Below are 23,395 nucleotides of genomic sequence, written 5' to 3' on the forward strand. Positions count from 1 at the left end.
CCCGTTCCTCCCTCCCTACCACTTTCACCCTATTCCCCTCCCCTATGTCTGTGACCAATGGGGACTTCCTCTCCCACTATATGGTCGTAGGCTATCAAGTCTCATCTTGGTAGCCTGCTTATCCTTTCTCTGACTGCCACCAGGCTTCCTCACCAGGGGGAGGTAGTTAAATATGGGGCACCAGAGTTCACGTCCAAGTCAGTCCCCACTCTCCACTCAACTGTGGAGAATGTCTTGTCCATTGGCTAGATCTGAGAAGGGGTTCGATGTAGTATTGTCCTTGGTTAGTGCAATAGTTTGAGCAGAACCCCTGGGCCCAGATGTGCCCATCATGATATTCTTCTTGTAGGTTTCTAGGACCCTCTGGATCCTTCTGTGTCCCCATTCTCCCATACTTCTCTCACCCTGAGTCCCAATAGGATGTCCTCACAACTATCCCAATCTCCTGGTAAGTGAAGACTATCATGTGACATGCCTCTTGGGCTAGTGTCCAGTTATAAGTGAGTATATACCATGTAAGTCTTTCTGCTTCTGTGTTAACTCACTCAGTATGATCATTTCTAGTTCCATTCATTTGTCCACAAATTTGGGGATTTCCTTGGTTTTTTTTTTTTATATAACTGAGTAGTATTCCATACTGTAAATGTACCACAGTTTCTTTATCCATTCTTCGACAGAGGGACATTTGGGTTGTTTCTAGGTTCTGGCTATTATGAATAAGGTTGCTATGAACATGGTTAAGCATAAGTCCTTGTTGTGTGGTGAAGCATCTTCTGGGTATATTCCAGGAGTGGAATAGCTGGGTCTTGAGGAAGCCCTATTCCCAGTTTCTGAGATAGTGCCAGATAGATTTCCAAAGAGGTTGTACAAGTTTGCATTCCCACCAGCAATGAAGGAGTGTTCCCCTTTCTCCACATCCTCGCCAGCATGTGCTGTCACTTGAGTTTTTGATCTTCAAAAGTGTGCCTTCATAGAGAGCAAAAGTCCCTTGAGATTCCACCATCTCCAAAGAGTACCATGGATGAGGGCACATAATGGCATATGGGATACATAGTGTATCACCCAAATAAGGTAGAAGCTAGCTAAAATTCTAACTATAAATTGAGGCCTGGTGAGATCTGTAAAAGATTTAAGTCCAAAATACTAGGGACATGAATCATCTTTAAAAACTAATTTAGTGTTCCTTACTGACTCTGCCTTAACAGAATGATCAAAGACTGGTAGAATTATCTGGGTTTTAGAAGTGCTCCAACTTCTATCAAAGAATATCACTAAGCCTATTTTAAGACAGAATAAAGGAGTATGAATTTGAATAGAGCCAAAGACAAAGTAATCAACAGAGTTTTAAAAAGATCATCTCTTAGGCAATGCCTCTTGACCCTGGAGGCTATATACCATCACGACCTCTCTATTCCAGGACTTTTATAAGTATCCTTACTGTTGACACATGAATGAACAAAGGGGCCTTTGGGAAGAAACCAAAGACTATACTTCAGCAGATTCTCAAAAAAGATAGCAGCAGAGATTCAAAATCTGCCTAAAGTAAATGAAAATACATCACTTTTTAACATTTTAAGAAAGCAAGCTTGTCTTCGGCCTAGTCAGAAATTGTACCTATCATCCATGTCACCAAGAGGCAGTGGATCTTCAAGAGGCAGGGCCCAATGGGAGGTTTTAAGGTCATTAACGATCTACTTTGAAAAAGAATGCTTATTTTCTGGCATGAATTATTGAAAGAACAAGCCTGACTCCCCCCAACTCTTTTTGGCTTCCCATTTCACACCAATCACTCATTGCTGCATGTGTTCCTGACATTGTGCTGTCATCTATCATGAGGTAATACAGCCAAGAGGACTCTATGAAGAACTAACATAGTATTGTCTGGAATACCAGCTTCCAAAAGTAGTAGATGACTCCAAGAACTCCAAAGAAATAGTATCTTCCAAACACTAAAAGAATGATTCACGTATAAACTCACAGAAACTACGACAGCATATACAAAGCTTGTACAAATTCAAACCGGACAAACTTTCTAGCACTGAGAAGGGGTGTGGGCAAAGGCCTCACCCTAGTTTGCGTTTATAGCTGCTGGGCAAGGGCAAATCATTTTCTGTACTGGCATGTCCCTGGGTATATCAACTACAATTCAGGGCAAGCCCCATGCCCAGGAGTAGTTACCCAACAATAAATAGACTCATGGTGGATATTTTTATGGTTGTTATTGGTTTTATTCTTGTTTGTATGTGTATATGTGTGCATGCATGCGCGCACGCAAGCACGCGCGCGCACGCACACACACACACACCTTTGTTTTCGTTTAGTACTTGGGGGGGATAGTATTTTCCTTGAGAGAGGTTGGGCAAGAAAGCATGTTGTTCAGTGGGTAAGGCTGTGGGGACTATGTGGGAGGAGTGAGGAGGAAGACTATGACAGAAATGTATGAAAAAAAAAAGGATCAGAAAGTTTTATGGCATTTCCTACTGAATCTTCTCCCATGGTCTTTCTGTGCACAGTAGCAAAGCTCATGAAGTAACTATTTACCTGAGGTGTAAACTATTGTGCAAATCTATGCTAACCTGCTCTCAAGAGTACGGATGCAAAGCAACCCTTTCTATTTTGTCCAACTAAGAATTCAGGTGGGAAAAGCATAAGCTCTGTTTCTATAAAATACAAAGTTCTGATAGATCAACAGGGTCAAAGCAAAGAGTTGTAAGTGGAGATGTATGGTAGACCATGGAGGAGACAGTGGCAAGTCAACACATGTGGAACCCAAAAAGTAGACAGGGGTTTTAGAACACTACACATTCCAGGCAAAAAGCATGTTCAGCCAGACAGAAGTTCTTGGACTTTCACTGAAGTCTGATAACCAAGCCAAAAGCTTTCCTAGCTAAAATCTAAAAGAGTACTCCATCACAGACACAGTCCTCAAAGACTGTAAGAGTCTCTGGCATTCACGGAAATGCCTATGAAAACACCAGGTAAGCAAAAAATAAATGAACAAACATCAATGATCAAAAGCCAGGAATAGGCCAGGCAGTGGTGGGCCCACACCTTTAATCCCAGCACTCGGGAGGCAGAGGCAGGCAAGTCTCTGTGAGTTTGGGGCCAGCTTGGTCTACAAAGCTAGTTCTAGGGCAGCCAAGGCTATACAAAAACAAAACAAAACCAAAAAGAAAAAAACAGAAATATTTTGCTAAAAATAACTTGGAATTCTCTAAATACACCACTATAACATTCAACAACAAAATACTAATATAAAAGATTTGAACAAATATTTTCATGGTGAAAATACATTTTTGGTCAGATGGAAAGTACATTAAAAAGTTGTCCACACTACCAGCTATTAAGGAAAGCCAAATCAAACTACGAGATATTACTCAAACATGAATGATGACTGACTTAAAAAAAAAGAAGCTAGAAAAAAACAAGCATTTTCAAGGATGGGGAGAAAATAAAAACTTATTTGTTGCTGGTTGGAATGTAAAATCACACAAAAAGCCAAATATATTGTGACTCTTTATTTGATAAACTCTAAAGGCAATATATTGTTTAAAAAGTTTGTAGAGTGGATGTTAGTAAGGACTTGGAGAAGAGATAATTGAGGAATTATTATAAATGGGCACAAAGTTTCTGTTTGAGATAATGAAAAATTTTGGAAGTAGATGGTTGCTAATGTCACTGAACTTAAAATTGTTTTTATGCTATTTTCTGATACATACATGAAAATGAGAATTGGACTTTACCTGGAATAAATGAATAGTCTTCTAACTATAACATAGATATACATACAGTGAAAGAGAGACAGACAGACAAGTTTCCAAATCGTGTGCCAAAGGCATACACAATCAATGAAGCAAAGTTCATATTTTAAATTTTCATGGGAGTCTCAGCATCTGCTATTATCCCCTGTTGGGCAGAGTTTTTCAGAGGACTTCTGTGGTAGGCTCCCATCTTGTTCCCTCTCTTCAAGCACTTCTGATGTCTGTTCTCTTTGTCCCTTCTGAATAAGAATTAAGCATCCTCCCTAGGGTACTCCTTGTTACTTAGCTTCTTTAGGTCTGTAGATTGTAGTGTGGTTAGCCTGTATTATATGGCTAATATTCACATATGAGTATACACCATGCATGTCTTTCTCAGTCTGGGTTACCTCGCTCAGGACAATCTTTTCTAGTTCCAATTTCAAAATTCTCTTGTTTTTAATAGCTGAGTAGTATTCCATTGTATAAATGTACTACAACATCTTTACCCATTCTTTGGTTGAGGGACATCAGGGTTGTTTCCAGATTCTGGCTATTACAAATAAAGCTACTATGAATATAGTTGAGCAAATGTCCTTGTTGTGTGGTGGTGCATCTTTTGAGTGTATACTCAGGAGTGTTGTGGATAGGTCTTGAGGTTATCATTATTCCCAATTTCCTGAAAAAGCACCAGATTGATTTCCAAAGTGGTTGTACAAATTTGCATTCCCACCAGCAATGGAGTCAACTCACAGCCAAACTTTAGGACAAAGCACAGCAAGACTTATGGAAGAGTTGACGGATAGAAGGACCTGAAGGGGACAGGAACTCCACAAGAAGACCAACAGTGCCAACAATTCTGGGCCCAATGGAACCACCAGAGACTGATGCATCAACCAAAGACAATGTGTGGAGAGGACACAGAATATGAGGAGTATGGGCTGCCTCTAACATGGACTCTGCTGCGCACTCATTGATCACTTCCCCTGGCAGGGCAACTTTGCCAGGCCACAGAGGAAAAGGATGCAGGCAGTCCAGATGAGTTTTGATAGGCTGGAGTGAGACGGTAGGGGAAGAGGGCTCGCCATTTCTGAGGACTAGGGGAGGGGTAAGGAGGAAGAGGGAGGGAAGGTGGGACAGGGAGGAGATGAAGGAGGGGGCTACAACTGGGATGTAAAGTGAACAAATTAAAAATAAAAATAATTTTTCATGGGAAACACTGACACCTATTGAACACTGTATGAACTACCACTTCAATTATTTACTATTTAGACCTAACTACATGCCTTGTAATTATTTCACATCTTTACAAACCTGTTTTCTGGAAATTGCAGGCAAATGGGTGGATCTGGAAAAGATAAAGTGGAGTGAGGTAACCCAGACTCAGAGTATACTCACCTATAAACAGACATTAGCCACATAATACAGGATAACCACACTACAATCCACAGACCTAAAGCAGCTAAGTAACAAGGAGGACCCTAGGGAAGATGCTTAATTCTCATTCAGAAGGGCAAACAGAATCGACTCTGGAAGCTGTTAAAAGACGGAACAGGATAAGAGGAGAGCCTATCATAGATGTCCTCTGAAAGACTCCTCCCAGCGGGGATTGAAGCAGATGCTGAGACTCACAGCCAAATTTTGGGGCAGAGAGCAGGGGAGATAGAGTGGCCTTGTGGATCACCAATCAAGGACCATGAATGGAGACCCCCTGCCCAGATGTAGCTGACAGGCAGCTCAGTCTCCATGTGGGTCCCTTAGTAAGGGAAGCAAGGGCTGTCTCTGACATGGACTCTTTGATCACTTCCTCTTAGAAGAGTAGCTTTGACAGGCCACAGAGGAAGAGGATGTAAGCCATCCTGATGAGACTTGATAGGCTGGTGACAGAAGGTAGGGGAGGAGGACTCTCCCTTTCTGAGGACTAGGGGAGGGGGAGGGGGAAAGTGGAGGGGAGGGTGAGACCGGGAGGAGATGAGGGAGATGGATACAATTAGGATGTAAGTAATAATAAAAGAATACTTTATTTTTAAATTTTTGAGTTGCTACTGGAACAAAAAGCAAGTATCATGCAGGTGGCAAAGTGCTTTCCTGAAATCATGAGGACCTAAGTTCAATTTCCAGAACCCACAAGAAGTTCCTACACTGTGGCAGCAGAAGATTGTAATCCCAGAGCTGGGGAGGTTGAGGCAGGAGGACCAGTGAGATGTGTCTGGCCTAACTGGTGATCTGCAGGCCATATTTGTTATTGGGAGCAAGGGGTACATGTGAGGTACTAGAGGACAGAGAAGAGAAAATAATATCTTAATTTAGGACATTAAAAATGTACACTGTTTCATCAGTTTAGTTGGGTATCTTCTTTACTCATGGATGGTCTCATCTGTCTAAATGCCCAGTTCACTGAACATCAGGCAGAGAGTACTCTTGGAGACTCCATTAACCAGTGAATGTTGGCCATGCTAGCATTCCTATTTGCTTTCATGTCTTGTATATCCCAGAGAGCAAATTAGTCCTTTTATATAATAAGTAAACTATGAGAGTTTTTAATTTGTTTGTTTTGTTCATTTGAGAGAAAAAAAGTGATCTTTTTAGCAGTAACACAGTAACACCAACTGTCTGCTGCTACACTTAATTCTACAGAATTCAAAAGTAGTCTTTGTTAGGGAATCGAAATAAAATTAATAAAAAATATAGCTAAAGAGGCAGTCTAATGTACTATCCTTTAAGTGAACTTCTAAAGAACTGTCTGCCATCCTTCTGTTAACCACCAGAGAAGAAACTTGGAAACAGGTTTAAATGTATAGAAAGTCTATTAGCTGACCGGTGACTATACTGGGTGTCAGAATCCCCCTGTAGCCCTAAGCATTCTCAGGGTGAGCTTATTTTTTTCTTTTTTCCATTTTTTATTAATTTATTCATATTACATCTCAGTTGTTAGCCCATCCCTTGTATCCTCCCATTACTCCCTCCCTCCCGCTTCCCCCCTACTCCCCTCCCCTATGTCTGTGTCTGAGGGGGACCTCCTCCCCCTGTATTTGCTCATAGGGTATCTAGTCTCTCCTTGGTGACCTATTATCCTTCCTCTGAGTGCCACCAGGCATCTCCATCCAAGGAACATGGTCAAATATGGGGCACCAGAGTTAGTGTGAAAGTCAGATCTCCTTCTCCACTTAACAGTGGAGAATGTCCTGTCCATCAGCAAAGCAACAGCCTACAGACTGGGAAAAGATCTTCACCAACCCTTCATCTGACAAAGGTCTAATATCCAAAATATATAAAGAACTCAAGAAATTAAACACCACCAAACCAAATAACCCAATAGAGAAATGGGGCGCAGAGCTAATCAGAGAATTCTCAACAGAGGAATATCAAATGGCTGAGAAACACTTAAAAAAATGCTTGACCTCCTTAGTCATCAGGGAAGTGCAAATCAAAACAACACTGAGATTCCATCTTACACCCATCAGAATGGCTAAGATCAATAACTCAACTGACACCACATGCTGGCGAGGATGTGGAGAAAGAAGAACACTCCTTCATTGCTGGTGGGAATGCAAACTAGTACAACCACCTTGGAAATCTATCTGGCGCTTTCTCAGAAAAATGGGAATAGGGCTTCCTCAAGACCCAGCTATTCCACTCCTTGGAATATACCCAGATGATGCAGGGTGAGCTTTTAAGCACAAAAACCACATCCTGGGTTGGTACACCTCAGGTAACAAGAACAGTTAGGCAGAAGCAGAACTATAGAAACCAACAATCAAGATTAGCACATTTAGAGATTTTTCTCAGAACTATGGACTTTGGCAGATTAGGCCTTTAAATGTACTAACCTAGTTTTTAATGTGGTCTCTAAGAGGGATATTATATAGTATAACAGCTATATATAATCCATTGATTCACTTTTGGAATTTAGAAAAAAAGTACACAAACTAAACATAATTTAAAAAAGAAATACACCTAACAAGCTATACTTAACATCTGGGTAAACATACTATACTTAAATTATATCAAGGTCCCAAGTAACCAATACAAACATCTGCCTCAAGAATCAAAAAGCATATGAGGAAACTCTGAGATAAATTTAAATTATTTAACCAAATCCAAATGGTATCAGATAGAATTTCATCATGAAAGAATATGTACTTGTACTGCAAATGAGACAGTTGACAGTGTTCTCTTCCCAACATCCAGTGAATTGGCAGTTCAGAAAATGGAAGCCATCATGAGTAAAAAAGATACCCAACTAAACCGATGGAACAATACACATTTTAATGTTTTATATTAAAATAATTACATTATTTTTGCCTTCTCATTCCTCCCCTCAGTACCCATATGTACCCCCTTGTTCCCAATAAGTATGAATGTATGTATGTATGTATGTATGTATGTATGTATGTATGTATGTATGTATTTCAGAGCTTTAGTATTATTTCTATATATATACTTTCAGGACTGACCACTTAGCAATGGATAACCAATTGGCGGGCTCATCCCTGGGAAAGACTTGTAAGCTTCTTGAAAGGCCTTTCTCTAACACTGTACAAAGAACAGACTCCTCAGCAGCAGCAGCATGCAAATGAACCAGTTAATATGGATGAAATGACAAGATTAACAGCCCAATCGTAACACAATGATGATGCATTTCTCCACTCTCATCCCCAGCTCTCTAGTAGACCATTTTCTGTGGCTGCTCCTCACTTTCTGCCCGCATTCCCAGGGCATGAACCAAGCAGATCCTAGTGGAACACCCTGATTTCCTCCTCCTGTGAATCCTCTCCAGCCTTTCCAGTCTGTTCCCATCCCTAAGCGTCAGCTCCCAATACCGAGAAACATATTTTACCTGGAACTTCCAGTAACTACACCTAATTAGGACCCCAGAAGAATTTCCTACTAGGCAACACATAGCCACCACACCAGAGAGGAAACAGAAACCAAGGAACAAAGCACCCACTCAACAAAGATAAGACCAGATAGCAGCTCCTAGAATTACAATCTTCTCAATCCCAGATGCCTAGATACCAGCATAAAGATACCATCAATAACAACGAGGAAATTGTGTCTCCACAAGAGCCCAGCAACTCTACCACAGAAGGCTCTGAATACTTCAACATAGTTGAAGCAGAAGAAAAATCCTTTAAAAGCCTTTATGAATACAATAGAGGTCCTTAAAGAGGAAATTAAATTCCTTAAAGAAATCTAAGAAAATACAACAAAAGGTGGAAGAAGATAAATAAAATTGTTAAAGACATTTAAGTAGAAATAGAATCAATAAAGGAAGCTCAAACTGAAAAAAAAATCTGGAAATGAAAGATTTAGAAACTCAAACAGGAACCCAGAGGCAAACTTCACCAACTGAATAAAAGAAAGGGAAGAGAGAATGTCAGACATTGAAGACAGGTGCAAGAAATTGATACATAGGTCAAAGAAAAGTTAAATCCCAAATGAAACAACAATAAAAAGTCTCCAGGAACAAAAACTTATAGGAAATCTGAGCACTATGATGAAGCCAAATCTAAGAATAATAGGAATAAAGCTGGAGTAAGAATCCCAGGTGAAAGGCACAGAAAGTATTTTTTAAAGACTCTTAGAAAAATAATTTCCTTAACCTAAAGAAGGAGATGCCTATCAAAGTACAAAAAATCATATAGAACACCAAATAAACTAGACCAAAAAAGAAAGTCTCCTCAGCACATAATAATCAAAACAGTAAACATACTGACATAAACATAATAATGAAAGAACATTAAGAGCTGCAAAGGAAAAAGAACAAGTAACATATACATAAAAATGGCAGAACTATTAGAATTACACTTGACTCATCAGTAGAGACACTAAAAGCCAGAAGGACCTCAATAGGAGTGCTGCAGACACTAAAAGACCACAGATGCCAGTCCAGACTAATATATCTTGAAAAAAAAAAGCTTTTCATTTTCCATCACCATAGATGAATAAAATAAGACATTGCATGGCAAAACTAAATTTAAACAATATCTATCTACAAACCCAGCCCTACATAAGGTGCTAGAAGGAAAATTTCAACCTTACAAGGTTATCTATATCTAAGAAAACACAAGGAATAAATAATCCCAGACCACTAAAATTAAGAGTGGAAATGTGTGTGTGTGTGTGTGTGTGTGTATGTGTGTGTGTGTGTGTGTGTGTGCACGCGCGCGCATGTGCACGCACAGCAGCAGCAGCAGCAACAATAATAATAACATAAAAGGAATCAACCATCAGTGGTTATTGACACTTTTCAACATCAATGTTCAATATTCCTCCAATAAAAAGACATGGACTAACAGAATGGATGGAAATGTATCCATCCTTCTGCTGCATTCAAGCACCACACTTACCCTCAAGGATAGACATTACCTTAAGGTAAAAGGATAGAAAATGAAATTCCAAGCAAACAGACCTAAGAAGCAATCTGGTGCATCCATTTTAATATCTAACAAAATAGACTTCAAACCAAAACTAATCAGAAGAGATAAGGAAGGACACTACATACTCATCAAAGGAAAGACCCATCAAGAGGACAATTCTATGCCCCAAACACAAAGGCACTAAAGTTTGAAAAAACAAAAACAAAGCACTACTACAGCTTAATTCACATATTGACCCTCACACACTGATATTAGGAGACTTCAATATCCATTCTCACCAATGGATATGTCAGCTACACAAAAAACAAAGAAATGCTAGAGCTAACAGACATTATAAACCAAATGGACCTAACAGATTTTAAAGAACATTTCACCTAATACAAAAGAATATGTCTTTTTCTCAGCACCTCATGAAACTTTCTCCAAAGCTGACTACATACTTGGACACAAAACAGGTTTCAATAGATACAAGAAAATGAAAATAATACCTTGCATCCTATCTGACCACCATGGAAATCCACCAACCTGGATATCAATAACAACAAAATAACAGAAAGCTTAGAAACACATGAGAACTGAACAAACCACCAAACCAAAAGAAAAAAAAAAAGATCAAGACAAATCTTAAGAAAACCTAAAGACTTTCTAGAAGTGGATGAAAATGAGTACACAATATATCCAAACCTATATGCCACAATATAATGACTTCTAAGAGGCAAGTTCATAGCACTAAGTGCCTACATTAAAAAAATGGAGAGTTCATACTACTAACCTAACAGCACACTAAAAAGCTCTAGAATAAAAATAGATGTAGAATGCAAAAAAAAAATAATCAAACTTAGGGTTGAAATCAACAAATAGGAAAAATGCAAAGACTCAATGAAAAAAGAATTGGTTCTTTCTGAAAAATCAGTAAGACTGGAAAAAAATGTTTACCCAAATTAACTAAAAGGCAGAGAGAACATCCAAAATAACGAAACTACACATAAAAACAGGGAACATAACAGACACACACACACAAAGAAATCCTGAGAATCATAAGAACATACATTAAAAACCTATACTCTACCAAATAAAAGAAATAGATACTTCTCTTAATACATACCGCTTATTAAAGTTAAATCAAGATCAGACAAACAATCTAAATAGGCCAATATATAACTCTTGTGAAACAGAAGCAGTCCTTAAAAGTCTCCTACTCAAAAAAAGAGCAAGGCCAGATGGTTCTAGTGTAGAATTCTACCAGACATTCAATGAAGTGTTAATATAAATACTCCTCAAATTGTTCCACAATATAGAACAGGATGAGCAATGCCAAATTAATTTTATCAGGACACAATTAAGCATATACCCAAACCACATAAAGACCAAAAAAAGAAAGAAAATTACAGACCAATTTCCCTTATGGACATGGATTCAAAAATTTTCAACAAAATATGTGCAAACTGAATCCAAGAACACATTAAAAGATTATCCACTATAATGAAATAGGCTTCCTCCCAGAGATCCAGGGAGAGTTCAGCATACTTAAATTGAAAAATGTAATCCACCATATAAACAAACTGAAAGGCAAACTCCACATGATCATCTCATAAGATGCAGAAAAGGCCTTTAAAAAAAATCTAACGTCCTTTCATGATAAAAGTCCTGGAGAGATCAGGGATACAAGGGACATACTTAAACATAATAAGCACGTTGTAGCAAGCCTGTAGTCAACATAAACATAAATGAAGAGGAACTCAAAGCAATTCCACTAAAATCAGGAATAAAACAAGTTTGTCCACTTTCTCCTATAGTTCTTGAAGTTCTAGTGCGAGCAGTAAGATAACTGAAGGAGCTCAAGAGGATACAAATTGAAAAGGAAGAAGTCTAAGGATCTTTATTTGCAGATGATATGATAGTATACATAAGCTACCCTATAAATTCCACCAAGGAACTCCTAAAGCTGAGAAGCAGTTTCAGCAAAGTAGCTGGACAAAAATTAACTCACAAAAATCAGCAGCCCTTGTATATGAAAATGGAAATGGACTAAGAAAGAACTCAGGGAAACAATTTGAGGCCTTTTACAGTAGCCTCAAAGAATATAACATACATTAAAGTAACTCTAACCAAAGCCAAACAAGTAAAAGACTTTTATGAATAAAAATTTTAAAAGAAAAAAGTTAAAGAAGTTCTCAGAAGACAGAAAAATCTCTCATGCTTATGGATTGGTACAATGGATTAACATAGTAAAAATTGCCATTCTACTGAAAGCAATCTACAGAGTCAATGCAATCCTCATCAAAATTTCAACACAATTCTTCACAAGTCTTGAAAAGACAATTTTCAGCTTCAGAGGGAAACATAAAAAAATTCAGGATAGCTACAACAATCCTAAATAATAAAATAACTACTGGGGTTATTACCATCTGTGATTTCAAGTTGTATTTCAAAACTATTGTAATGAAAACAATATGGTCTTGTCACAAAAACAGACATGTTTATCAATAGAATCGAATTGAAGAACCAGGAATAAATCCAAAAACCTATAGATATTTGTATAAAGAAGCCAGAAAATGAACACTGGAAAAGGAAAGAATCTTTAACAAATGGTGCTGGGCAAACTAGATGTCTGCACGCAGAAGAATCCAAACAGATCCATGGTTATCGCTTTGCATAAAACTTAACTACAAATGGATCAAAAACCTCAACATAAAACCAGATACACTGAACCTGACAGAAGAAAAAGTGATGTGAACAGAACATCATTAGCACAAGCAGTAAGATCAACAGTTAATACATGGAACCTCATGAAGCCAACAAGCTTCTGCATGGCAAAGGACCCTGTTATCCAGACAAAGTAGAAGTCTACAAAATGGAAAAAGGTTTTGCCAACTATACAACTGTACAGGGCTAGTATCCAAAATATATAAAGAACTTTAAAAACGAGATTTTAAGAAAACAAGTAATCCACTTAAAATGGGGTACAAATCTAAGCAGGGAATTCTCAAAAATGAAAACTCAAATGGCCGAAAAACACTTAAAAGAAATGTTCAACATCCTTAGCCACCAGAGAAATGCAAACCAAAAATTTACTTTGAGATTACACCTGTCAGAATGGCTAAAAATCAATAAAAGAAGTCACAGATCATGCTGGAGAGGATTAGGAGTAAAAGCAATATAGTCATAATGTTACTGTACATTGCATAAAGATTCAAATGCTGATTTCTGTACCCTCCAATACTGGTTGTAATCCTTGTTCTGAGAATCTCCTGTCTCAATGGCATGTAAACATTGCTCCCCAGTTGTTCCCTGATGTGTCAATAAAGCTTATAGCCAATCACTAAGGAGAGGAGAGAATAGAGTTGGACTTCCTGCCAGCCAGGGGAGGGGGAGAGAGAGAAAGGAACTGGGGATTCAACCAAGAGAAAAGACCCAGGAGACATCATGCAAGCAGCTGGAGCAAAGAAAGTCATAAAATTCGAGTATCTCGTGGATTTTGGCTAGGAGATGCCCAGATTAGTTTAGAGAGTTAAAAAAAATTAATACTTCTCAGTTACTGTGCCATACAGCTTGTTAAACAAATATTATAGTCCAGTCTCAATTATCTGGGTACTAGGCAAGTTAACAGAAAAACTGCAATATAATTTTAAAATAACCACTAACAGGACAACATTCATTCATTGCTGATGGGAGTACAAATTTGTACAGCCACTATGGAAATCATTATGGCAATTCCTCCGGAAAATGGTAATTTATTCTCCTTCAATATTCAGCTATACGATACTCTTCAGCTTATACCCAAAGAATGCTTCATACTACTACAAAGGTATTTGCTTAACCGTTTTCATTGCTGTTCTATTCATAATAGACAAAAATTAGAAACAATCTAAATGTCCCTCAATAAAAAAATGGATAAAGAGAATGTGGCACATTTACAAAATGGAATACTACTCAGCAGTTAAAAAATGATACGAGGAAATTTGCATGCAAATGGATTGAACTAGAAAAAAAATCATCTTGAGTGAGTTATTTCTGACCCTGAAAGACAAACATGCTATATATTCACTTAAAGTGGATATTAGCAGTTGAATTAGTGATAATCACAGAGAGTAATTATAGAGTAGGAGACTAGAGGGTACAGATAGATCTCATTAAGAAAGGGTAATTGGATAGATGGGAACAACAGGAATGGGAGGATTAAGTAGGAAAAGGAAGGGGCTTGAAGGAGGGAATACAGGAAGAAATAGCCAAAATTAAGGAGCATCTGAGGGGTAGGATGGGAATCTAATACAGCAAAAACTTTCTAAAATATAGAAATAAGATTTTTTTGTGTTTTTGTTTTTTGTTGGGTTTTTTGTTTGTTTGTTTGTTTGTTTTTGGTGGGGTTTTTTGGTGATTTTTTGTTTTTGTTTTTGTTTTTGTTTTTCGAGACAGAGTTTCTCTGTGTAGCCTTGGCTATCCTGGACTAGCTTTGTGGACCAGGCTAGCCTTGAACTCACAGCAATCTGCCTGCCTCTGCCTCCTGGCGATCCAAATGAAATCAGCATATAATGGAGGAGACAAAGGACACTCTTGACACCTAACAAAGCCTCTAGTCCTGGGACTGGGTTACATCTAAGTCTGTTGTTGGCCAAAGGGGTCCCATGTGAATGCCCAAACAATGCAGCCTGTTGCCAAGAAAATAGGTTGCTCTCAACAAACTGACAGCAAGCTCCCATTTCTGAAGACAACACCTACACAACTCATTGAAATGGAGAAGTCTAGCTGGAGCCTACATAGAGCTTTCACCCTATCCCCATGCCCGACTCCTGTCCTATTGTCTTTTGTGCAGGAAGGTAGCCTGTGGCTACTTAAAAAACAAAACAACAACAACAACAAAACATAAACACCAAAGGAGCCACAAGCTCTTTGGTCTATAATTCTTCCTTTTTTTTTTTTTTTGGTCTATAATTCTATACTGCCTTCAAAATACGCTAAAGCAATTGTGGCACAAAACTGCTGGGAGCAACCAATCAAAATATAAATTGACTTAAGGTACACTCCACAAGATGGAACCCAACACTACTTGGGGATCAAGAACCAGAAATTAGATAGCCCAGAGACCTAGGGTAAAACCAAATGGTACTGGTCTAAAAACAAACAAACAAAAACGTAGTGATAAAATGACTCCTAGTGTTACTCTACTATACTTACAGACCCTTGCCTTGCTGAGTCATCATCAGAGAAGCGTCCTCTTACAGCAGATGGGAACAAATACAAAGGCCCACAGCCAGACATTATGTAAAGGGAGAGACCTTGGAACACTGGACCCTAAATGAGATGTCTCCATCAAATCCCTCTTCTCAAAACTAAGGGAACCTGGGGAAGAGGCGATGAAAAAATGTAAGAGCCAAATGAGATGGAGGACATGGGAAAACAAGGACCTCTACATCAACATGAGCGAAGCACCCAGGAACTCACAGACTGAGGCAGCACGCACAGGCCTCCACAGGTCCGCACCAGGGTCTCTGTGTATACGTTATGGTTTCCAATTTATTTTTTTTTTATGGGATTTCTGAGCATGGGGACTGTGGGTCTCTGGCTTCTCTTGCCCATTTTTCCTTCTGTTGGTTTGTCTTGTTCAACTTTGATGACATAGTTTTTGTTTTATCTCATTACATCTTATTTCATTATGTTTTGTTATCTCTCAGAAGCCTGTTCTTTTCTAAAGAGAGACAGCAAGGCAGTGGATCCAGATGAAAGGGGAGGTGGGGGGAAACTGAGAGGAGGAGAGGGAGGGGAAAGCAGAAGCAAGGTATATTATGTGGGAGAATACTCCATTTTCAATAAAAGAGAAAATAAATGTTTAATAAGTTAGAGCAACGGCTTAGTGGTTAAGAGCACTCATTGCTCTTGCTGAACCACGTTCAGTTTCAAGCACTCACCAGGTAATTAATAAGCATCCTATAACTCCAATTGCAGGAAATCCAATGATCTTTCTTTATATCAACAGACGCCAGGCATGCACATGATCATACATGTAGATCAATCATATACATAAAATAAAAATAAAAATTCTAAAAATGCATTACTGTATTACAGAGCTATATTAAAATAAATTCGTTAAAAAGTTTTAGAAGAAAATAGGAAAAAGAAAACCTTACCAACAAATCAGACATAGAAATGACATCAAAATCATGACTTAAAAACAGAAATAAGCAGGACATACTAAAGTTTAAAACTTTTCTTTTGTCCATGAACTAGTAATATAATTAAGAGAAACATTATAAGAACAAACAATTGTAACTTAAATATCTGACAAAGGATTTAAATCCAGAATAAGTATACAGAACTGTTAAGTCGAACAATTTGGGGGAAAAAAAGCACTTAAGCAATTTGCCAAAAAGGATATAATTATGACAAATAAACTAAAGCAAAGAAGTTCAACCTGTTTAATCTTTGGAAAGTAGCTAATTAAAGCCATAAAGGGATACAGTACTATATTCAATGCACTCATGGAAACACAAGTGGGCTGAGGATACAGCTTAATAATAGTGTTCTTCACACATACATGGCTACAAATGGACAAAAATCAATGTCAATTTTAAAGATTAAAATAAAAATAATATCAAGTGGTAAGAAAGGGGTGAACATCTAGAATTTCCATGCACTGATTGTAGGAACATAAAATAGAACAGCCAGTCTGCAAATGGTTTGGTGGTTCCTTTGAAAGCACAGAACATAATTAGCATATGACATAATAAGTCCATTACTGAGGATGTACCATAGAAATGAGAAATTTAGATCACCATAAAAATACTTAGTAAAAAAATTGAAACTCTGGTGTTCTTTAGTACGTGAATGACTAATATGTATCACATATGCATATGACATAGCATTCATCCATAAAAAGGACTTAACTATTGATTCATGTAATAAATGATTTTTAAACATGAAGTTAAGCAAAAGTAGCCAGCATAAGAAAAAAAGAAAAAGAAAAAAGAAACCTATGCACTTAAAACTCCATTTATACAACTTTCTTGCTACTGGACTAACTACAGTACTAGGTAACAAATCAAAACTTAGTAAACAATATGGGTACTAGAAGGATCTGCGTAGCAAGGATAACACCAGGGGATACTTTAGGGGGTACACCCACTGTGCCCTAACTACAGAGGTGCTTTCATTAATTTTTATTTCTTTTACAGTTCACAGGACTTTATTCCAAAATTCACAGCACATGTTTTGGAAAAAGAGATTCCACAAATGAGTATTTGTAAAATATAACTAAAGTATTAACTGGAAGCTAACTTATATCTATATGTATGTAGATAGATAGATAGATAGATAGATAGATAGATAGGTAGATAGAAAGAAAATTAACAAATTAAATATCTACAATGAGAAACTATAAAAACCAAGCAAAAAAACCAAAGAGAATAGAAAAATAATTGTCAGAAGTTAATTAATAAGAAATACATACATTATTTATTTAAGGATTTGGGAAGCAGAGGCGGGTGTTCTAGTTAAAGACCAGCCTGGTCTACATAGTGAGTTCCAAACCAGCTGGAATGAAAATAATGAGAATCTCTCTTTTAAAAAATTAATAAATTAATATACCAGTAAGAAGATTAATAAAGTCAAATTTTGATTCTTTTGAAGACACTAATGAACTGAGATAAGGAAAATGGTCAAAAAGAAGAGTCACAAGCAAAACAATATGAAGATTGATAAAAATATTAACACATTTATGATAATGTATTTGAAATTTTACATACAATAGATAAATCTTTAGGAAAAGTAATATACAAAAAAATCACTCAGTAGATACAGAAAACTTGAATAATTGTACATCCTTCAAATAAATTAATCAGAAGTGGAAATATCCCTGGGAAGAAGTATATTATAAAAATTACTTCAACTAATTTTGAGTTATTTCCATCTTATCTAAAAACAATTTATTTCTAAAAATATTTAATTTTAAATTAAAATGGGGGGAGGGTACACATGAGTACAGTGCTTGCAGAGGCCAGAAGAGAGCGTCAGATCTCCTGGAGCTGGAGTGGTTGGCAGTTGTGAGCCACCTAATGTAGGTGCTGGGAACTGAACTCAAGTCTTTAGCAAGAGTACATGCTCTTAATAACAGAGCCATTTCTACAGCCCCTTATCTGGAAGTTTCTAGGCTACACACCAACAGCAAAATCTTTACAAGGACAACAAAACTTGATGGTGACTATAATAGTATATGAAACTTGAATTAGAAGAGAATCTCTAACACTAATGCAAAAATCATTTACAAAATAGTGGTAAAAAAACAACAATATTGGAAAATAACAGACTGTGGCCAACGTGTAGTCTTCCTACATTACACTTGATATTTAAAAAGAAGTGTATTTATTGCACTGACATGGAAGAAGAAAACCAAGGGATGGAGGAACTGCGTGCAGAGAATCACAGTATCAGATAAAATTCAATAAATATGCAGTTATCTATAATAACTATACATTTGAAAAGGACAATAAGATGATAACAAGTATCTTTACAATATGCAAAATATCTACAAATGGTGGAACATTAAATACTGTTTCCTCAATAATAGAACAAATAATAAATCTTGGCTATTTACATGTTCTTCATCGTTTGTAAGTATCCTTGTCATTACAACAAAACAAATGCTCTTGCAGGAATAATATGACTTTACTGAGACATATAAAAGAAAAGACGACATACATAATGGTCATAGATCATGAAATGTCAGTGGTGTGAGAGTCAGATGCAGGCAAATCATGAAGGTCTCGAGATGAACGGGAGCAGACAGCAGTCATCAAGGGCAACATTCTCTAATCCTGATCCTTGAAAAAACTAGAAATATGTTTTATGTCACCCTTTATTAAGTAGAATTTTTAAATACTTAATAATATCTACCACACAAGTCATTTTACTCAATTAAAATTCAGAAAATAATGCATATCACTTTTCAGTCAACTATTTCACAGTGTTGAAATCCATGACTGTGATCCCTAAAAACTGCTGGTTCAGCAACGTAGAGTGGAACTACACAACAAAGAAACATGTTTTGAAAAATGTCTTGCAGGTATATGGAGAGGCGGCTTGGCAGTTAAGAGTACACTTCTCTCCCAGAGGCTCTTCCTTTCACTTCCAGCACCCACACTGGGCAAGACACAAGTGCCTGTAATTCCAGCTCCTGAGTGACCCAGCGTCCCCGGCCTCCAGAGGCACTGCACTAACATGAACCCACACACAACACCACCACCACTAACACAAACAAGAGTAACAATAGTAAAAGTTTTCAGAAATCTTTTTCAAGTAGTAAGAAATATAAGTGATCTATTTCTTCTAGACCCTTCTATTTTCATATTTGTAGGTAGCAATTTCCTCCAAGGTTAGGTCTTTGGGCAGGAGTGATAGCTCGGAAATTAGAGGACTTGAGGCTCTTACAGAGGACGTAGGTTTGATTCCCAGAACCCACATGGTTACATGGTGACTCATAACCACCTGAACTCCAGTTCCAAGGGATCTGACCGCCTTCTTCTGGTCTCTGCAGGTGTCTGGAATGCATGTGGGGCATATGCATACATGCATGCAAAACACTATGTACATAAAATAAAATAAATCTAAAAACATTATTTTATGAATTCCTTTCCATCTCAGAGGGAAGTTCATTAAGACACAGTATGGTAAGCAGAAGTGAAACAAGATGTTCTAAGGGAAGGTGTAACAACAGGCTATTTAAAGGCCAGTCCCCAGGGAAGGCCATTAAGCTCAAGAAGAAATCAACTTAATAGCCTCCCGAGATCCTTGAGATTGACCAGACACTCTAGGGCCCACCCTCTTCAAGTATACTTATGCAGTTAGATGTTGAATCAACTGTCTGTCAGGAGGAGACTCAGCCAATGACCTATGCAAGCTGTGGAGCTGCCTGCAGGCTGTGCAGTGTGCCTCAGGTTTCCAGTTTTTCTGAGCTCTCATCATGCTTGGGTTGGCTTTGGTGATGACACTGCCTTGAGTCGTTTCTGCTCCTGTATATAACTCCTCACTATGTTCCTACAAGTAACCCCAATACAACTCACTGGCTTGGTCTATGGTCAGTTCCCTGTCTGTTTACATTTGTTTCCACTTCCACAGGAATAATGTCACACAACATTATCATACATACATACATACATTCATACATACATACATACAAGTTTCATCTATAAGAGAAAAATGAGAACTATTTGTTTAAGTCAGGCTTATTTTACTCCATTTTCATTCACTCTCCTTCAAATGATTTGGCTGCATTAAACTCCAGTGCGTGCACACCACATTCTCTTTACCCATTAATTTGTTGATTAACACCTAGTGCTACAGAGCCTGAATAAACGTCAGTGTGCTAGTACCTCTGTGGTATGCTGACTTAGATTCCAGAGAATAATATGGTAATTCTATATTTTATGAACCTCCATACTGACTTCCATAGTAATGGCTAGAATTCATATTCCTATTAGCAGTATAACACCCCATCCTACTGTGTGTTTGTTGTCTTCTTAGAAAAATTTTAACTCAGGTGAGATGTTTTTAATATTATAGCAGATTTAAAGGTTAAATAACTTTTCCTTAAAGGAACATGGACATTTAAAAATATTTTAACAACCATAATTATTTTTTCTCTAAAGCACATAGCCACTACCAAAAAACATAGAGCTAGCAAATGCATAACTTACTCCCTAACTTTAATCTACTCTGAGCATCTTCAAGAAAATGAACTGTTATTGACTAGAGACACTAGGTTGTAAGATAGATCTCTTAACCTTACTGAAATTTTGCATACTTAAGCCTTATCTCCTCCCGCATTCCTGGCCCACTTCTAGTAACCACCCATTCACTTTGCTACACTTGTCTTCTACTTACCATATTCAGTACACAACTAAGATCACAGAATATTCCCCATCTGTTCAAACACTTTCAAACAATGTCAAACTTTTAATCAGTAATGAAACTAAAATTCAAGGCAAATTCAATTTTTTCTTTGAACTAATTGGTTCTTTGAGAATTTTGCACAATGTCTTCTGATCATATTTACCTCTTCACAGAGCCAATCACTTCTTCCATACCCACCCCACATAGACTCTGTCTCTCTCTCTCTCTCTCTCTCTCTCTCTCTCTCTCTCTCTCTCTCTCATATTTTTTTCATCCACCCAGTCTAGTTGTATGGCCATCTCCTGGAAATGGTCAACGTGCCTGGGACAACACTCTCAGGCACACTGACTCTCCGGCTCTCAGCAGCTGTCAACCCTCAGCAGCGCCTCTGTTGTTGGTAGGACTTCAAGTCTTCCTCTCCTCTCCACACCCAGATTTAAACTGGCTTGAACTTGCACAGGGCTCCTGTAAACTCAATGATTTTTTTAATCATGGTACAAAACTATATACATATAATTCAATAAAAGCAGATTAAAATCAGTTACCAGCATGAAGACTAAAGTTAACAGTAGTAATAGTAACATATTTTCTCCTATAATATTTTAATTTTCATGTTCATGTAAAAATTTAAAACAGAATTTAAGTGTACTATCTTTATGTTGTCAATTTGGATTCATTACTATTCATTTGTCTAGTAGTATATGAAATGATTTGTATAGCAAATTTGAAATATAAAAATTTATGAATTTGTAAGTACATTAATATCAGTAGTAGCTACTGAGAAAGTATTGATAAACAATATATAGTCATACATATATACATATGTGTAAATATGTATATATATGGATATACATTCTGTATACTTGTTATAGCTGTCACAGTAATAAGAGCAAACTAAGACATATGCCTTGCAAGTTTTCTAGATCACACTCGAAGTGTAGTCAAAGAGACTTTCAGCTTGTCTTATATAAGAAATTTTAAATAAACCAGCACATTCTGGGTTAACTGAACAAAATTATTTTTACTAATTCACTTCCTAAAACATATTTTTTTAAAAATTCCTATATATAACCATAAAATGAGTATTTAGATACTGGTGGTGTCATTTTTTAAGTCACTTCTTTTTCCTGTTTTAGGGAATAAAAAATACAAGTAAAGATTTCACAAATTAGTAAAGTCTCCAAGACCAGAAGTATTAGCAACTTTTTCTCTTATAAGCAAAGATATACAACCAACAGAAGCAGCCAGCACCTATCAAACAATGATGAACATTTGGCTGTACCTAACTTCCAAAAGAAGAACATTTCCAGGTATTCTGAACCTAACCTCACAGGCTACATGTGGCCAAGGATAATTATGAACGGGGTCAATAGGAAACTGTAAAACTTGAAATGATGGGAATTGCTTTGTATTTTTTTTTTGTTGTTTTGTTGCTTTTCTATTTTCTTTCTTTCTTTCTAATTATTCTGTTCTTTTCTTGAGCATGAACTTTGCTGACAGCAATGACATTATGTCTCATTGTCAAAAGATTGGACAGGCCAGCAAATTAAACTTAATAAAATTAGCTCGGTTAAGACACAAGGAACATATTTACAAATAGAGCACATTCTACAAAAATTAGAAAAAGACAAGAAGATACTACATTAAAACTAAGATGTTAATACCTCTGTGAATACTGCATCCACTCAAGCAGAAGCAGAGGGAAGCACAGCAGCAAAGTGCTGTCTGTGAGCCAGGAGATCCTCTACACTAAGCTCTCAGGAGACAAGTCACAAGGTCGGAAAGGCTATGGCCTTTACCTAAGAACTCTCAATGCGCTTAGACACAGGTTCCTTCAAAACTGTGCAGAAACGTGAAATGGGATTCAAATTCAATAGAAAAGCAGTAACAATGGGGGTCCAAGGAGAAGCTGGGAAGGGAAGTTGCTATAACAAAGAAACCTCAAAAAAAATTACTGGCATTTTTGCAAACAACAATGAAATACACTTTACAAAGCTACTTATATTATAACCTTCAGAAAGTCATCTAGAGGATTTTAAGGAGCTAAAAAAAATCCTATTCTTTAAAATAAATACAGTGCTTATATATCTTCACTATAATCACTAAAAGTAAGACGATCAAAACCCAGTGACTGAAAGCCAAAGGACACTGAATTTGTGATTTTGTAGAAATCACTGAGGAAAGAAAAACTAACAGAAATATAAATTTTATATTTATATTTTTATAAATTACACTCATTTATGTTTGTATAACATATTTATATTTCTGTGAAGGTTAGGCCCTTTCCACATCACTATCTCACCTAGAAAATAGTCTAGAACACACTAACAGTAAAATAAAGAGTAGGGAATGACCTTTTAAACTCACTACCAATATAATGATTTCAAAATTGTA

At 37.2% G+C, this 23,395-nt stretch overlaps 1 protein-coding gene across 6 annotated transcripts in view; it reads right to left on the bottom strand.

Annotated features, from left to right (window-relative positions):
* The window catches only part of MIPOL1 (mirror-image polydactyly 1), a 264,768-nt gene that overhangs the window by 231,044 nt on the left and 10,329 nt on the right, over nt 1-23,395 (bottom strand). Inside the window, exon 2 of one of the 6 annotated variants that reach the window (XM_084791653.1) lies at nt 18,812-18,943. The exons of 4 other annotated variants lie outside the window; for them this stretch is intronic. In XM_084791653.1, coding sequence (XP_084647779.1) covers nt 18,812-18,822 — 11 coding nt within the window. In that variant the 5' untranslated portion in view covers nt 18,823-18,943. Of the gene's footprint in view, nt 1-15,295; nt 15,445-18,811; nt 18,944-23,395 lie in introns of those variants that run through there. One more of the 6 variants, XM_084791652.1, reaches the window with a different exon arrangement.

Source organism: Acomys minous (assembly GCF_964271855.1).
Source record: "Acomys minous genome assembly, chromosome: 8".
NCBI classification, from domain to species: Eukaryota; Metazoa; Chordata; class Mammalia; order Rodentia; family Muridae; genus Acomys; species Acomys minous.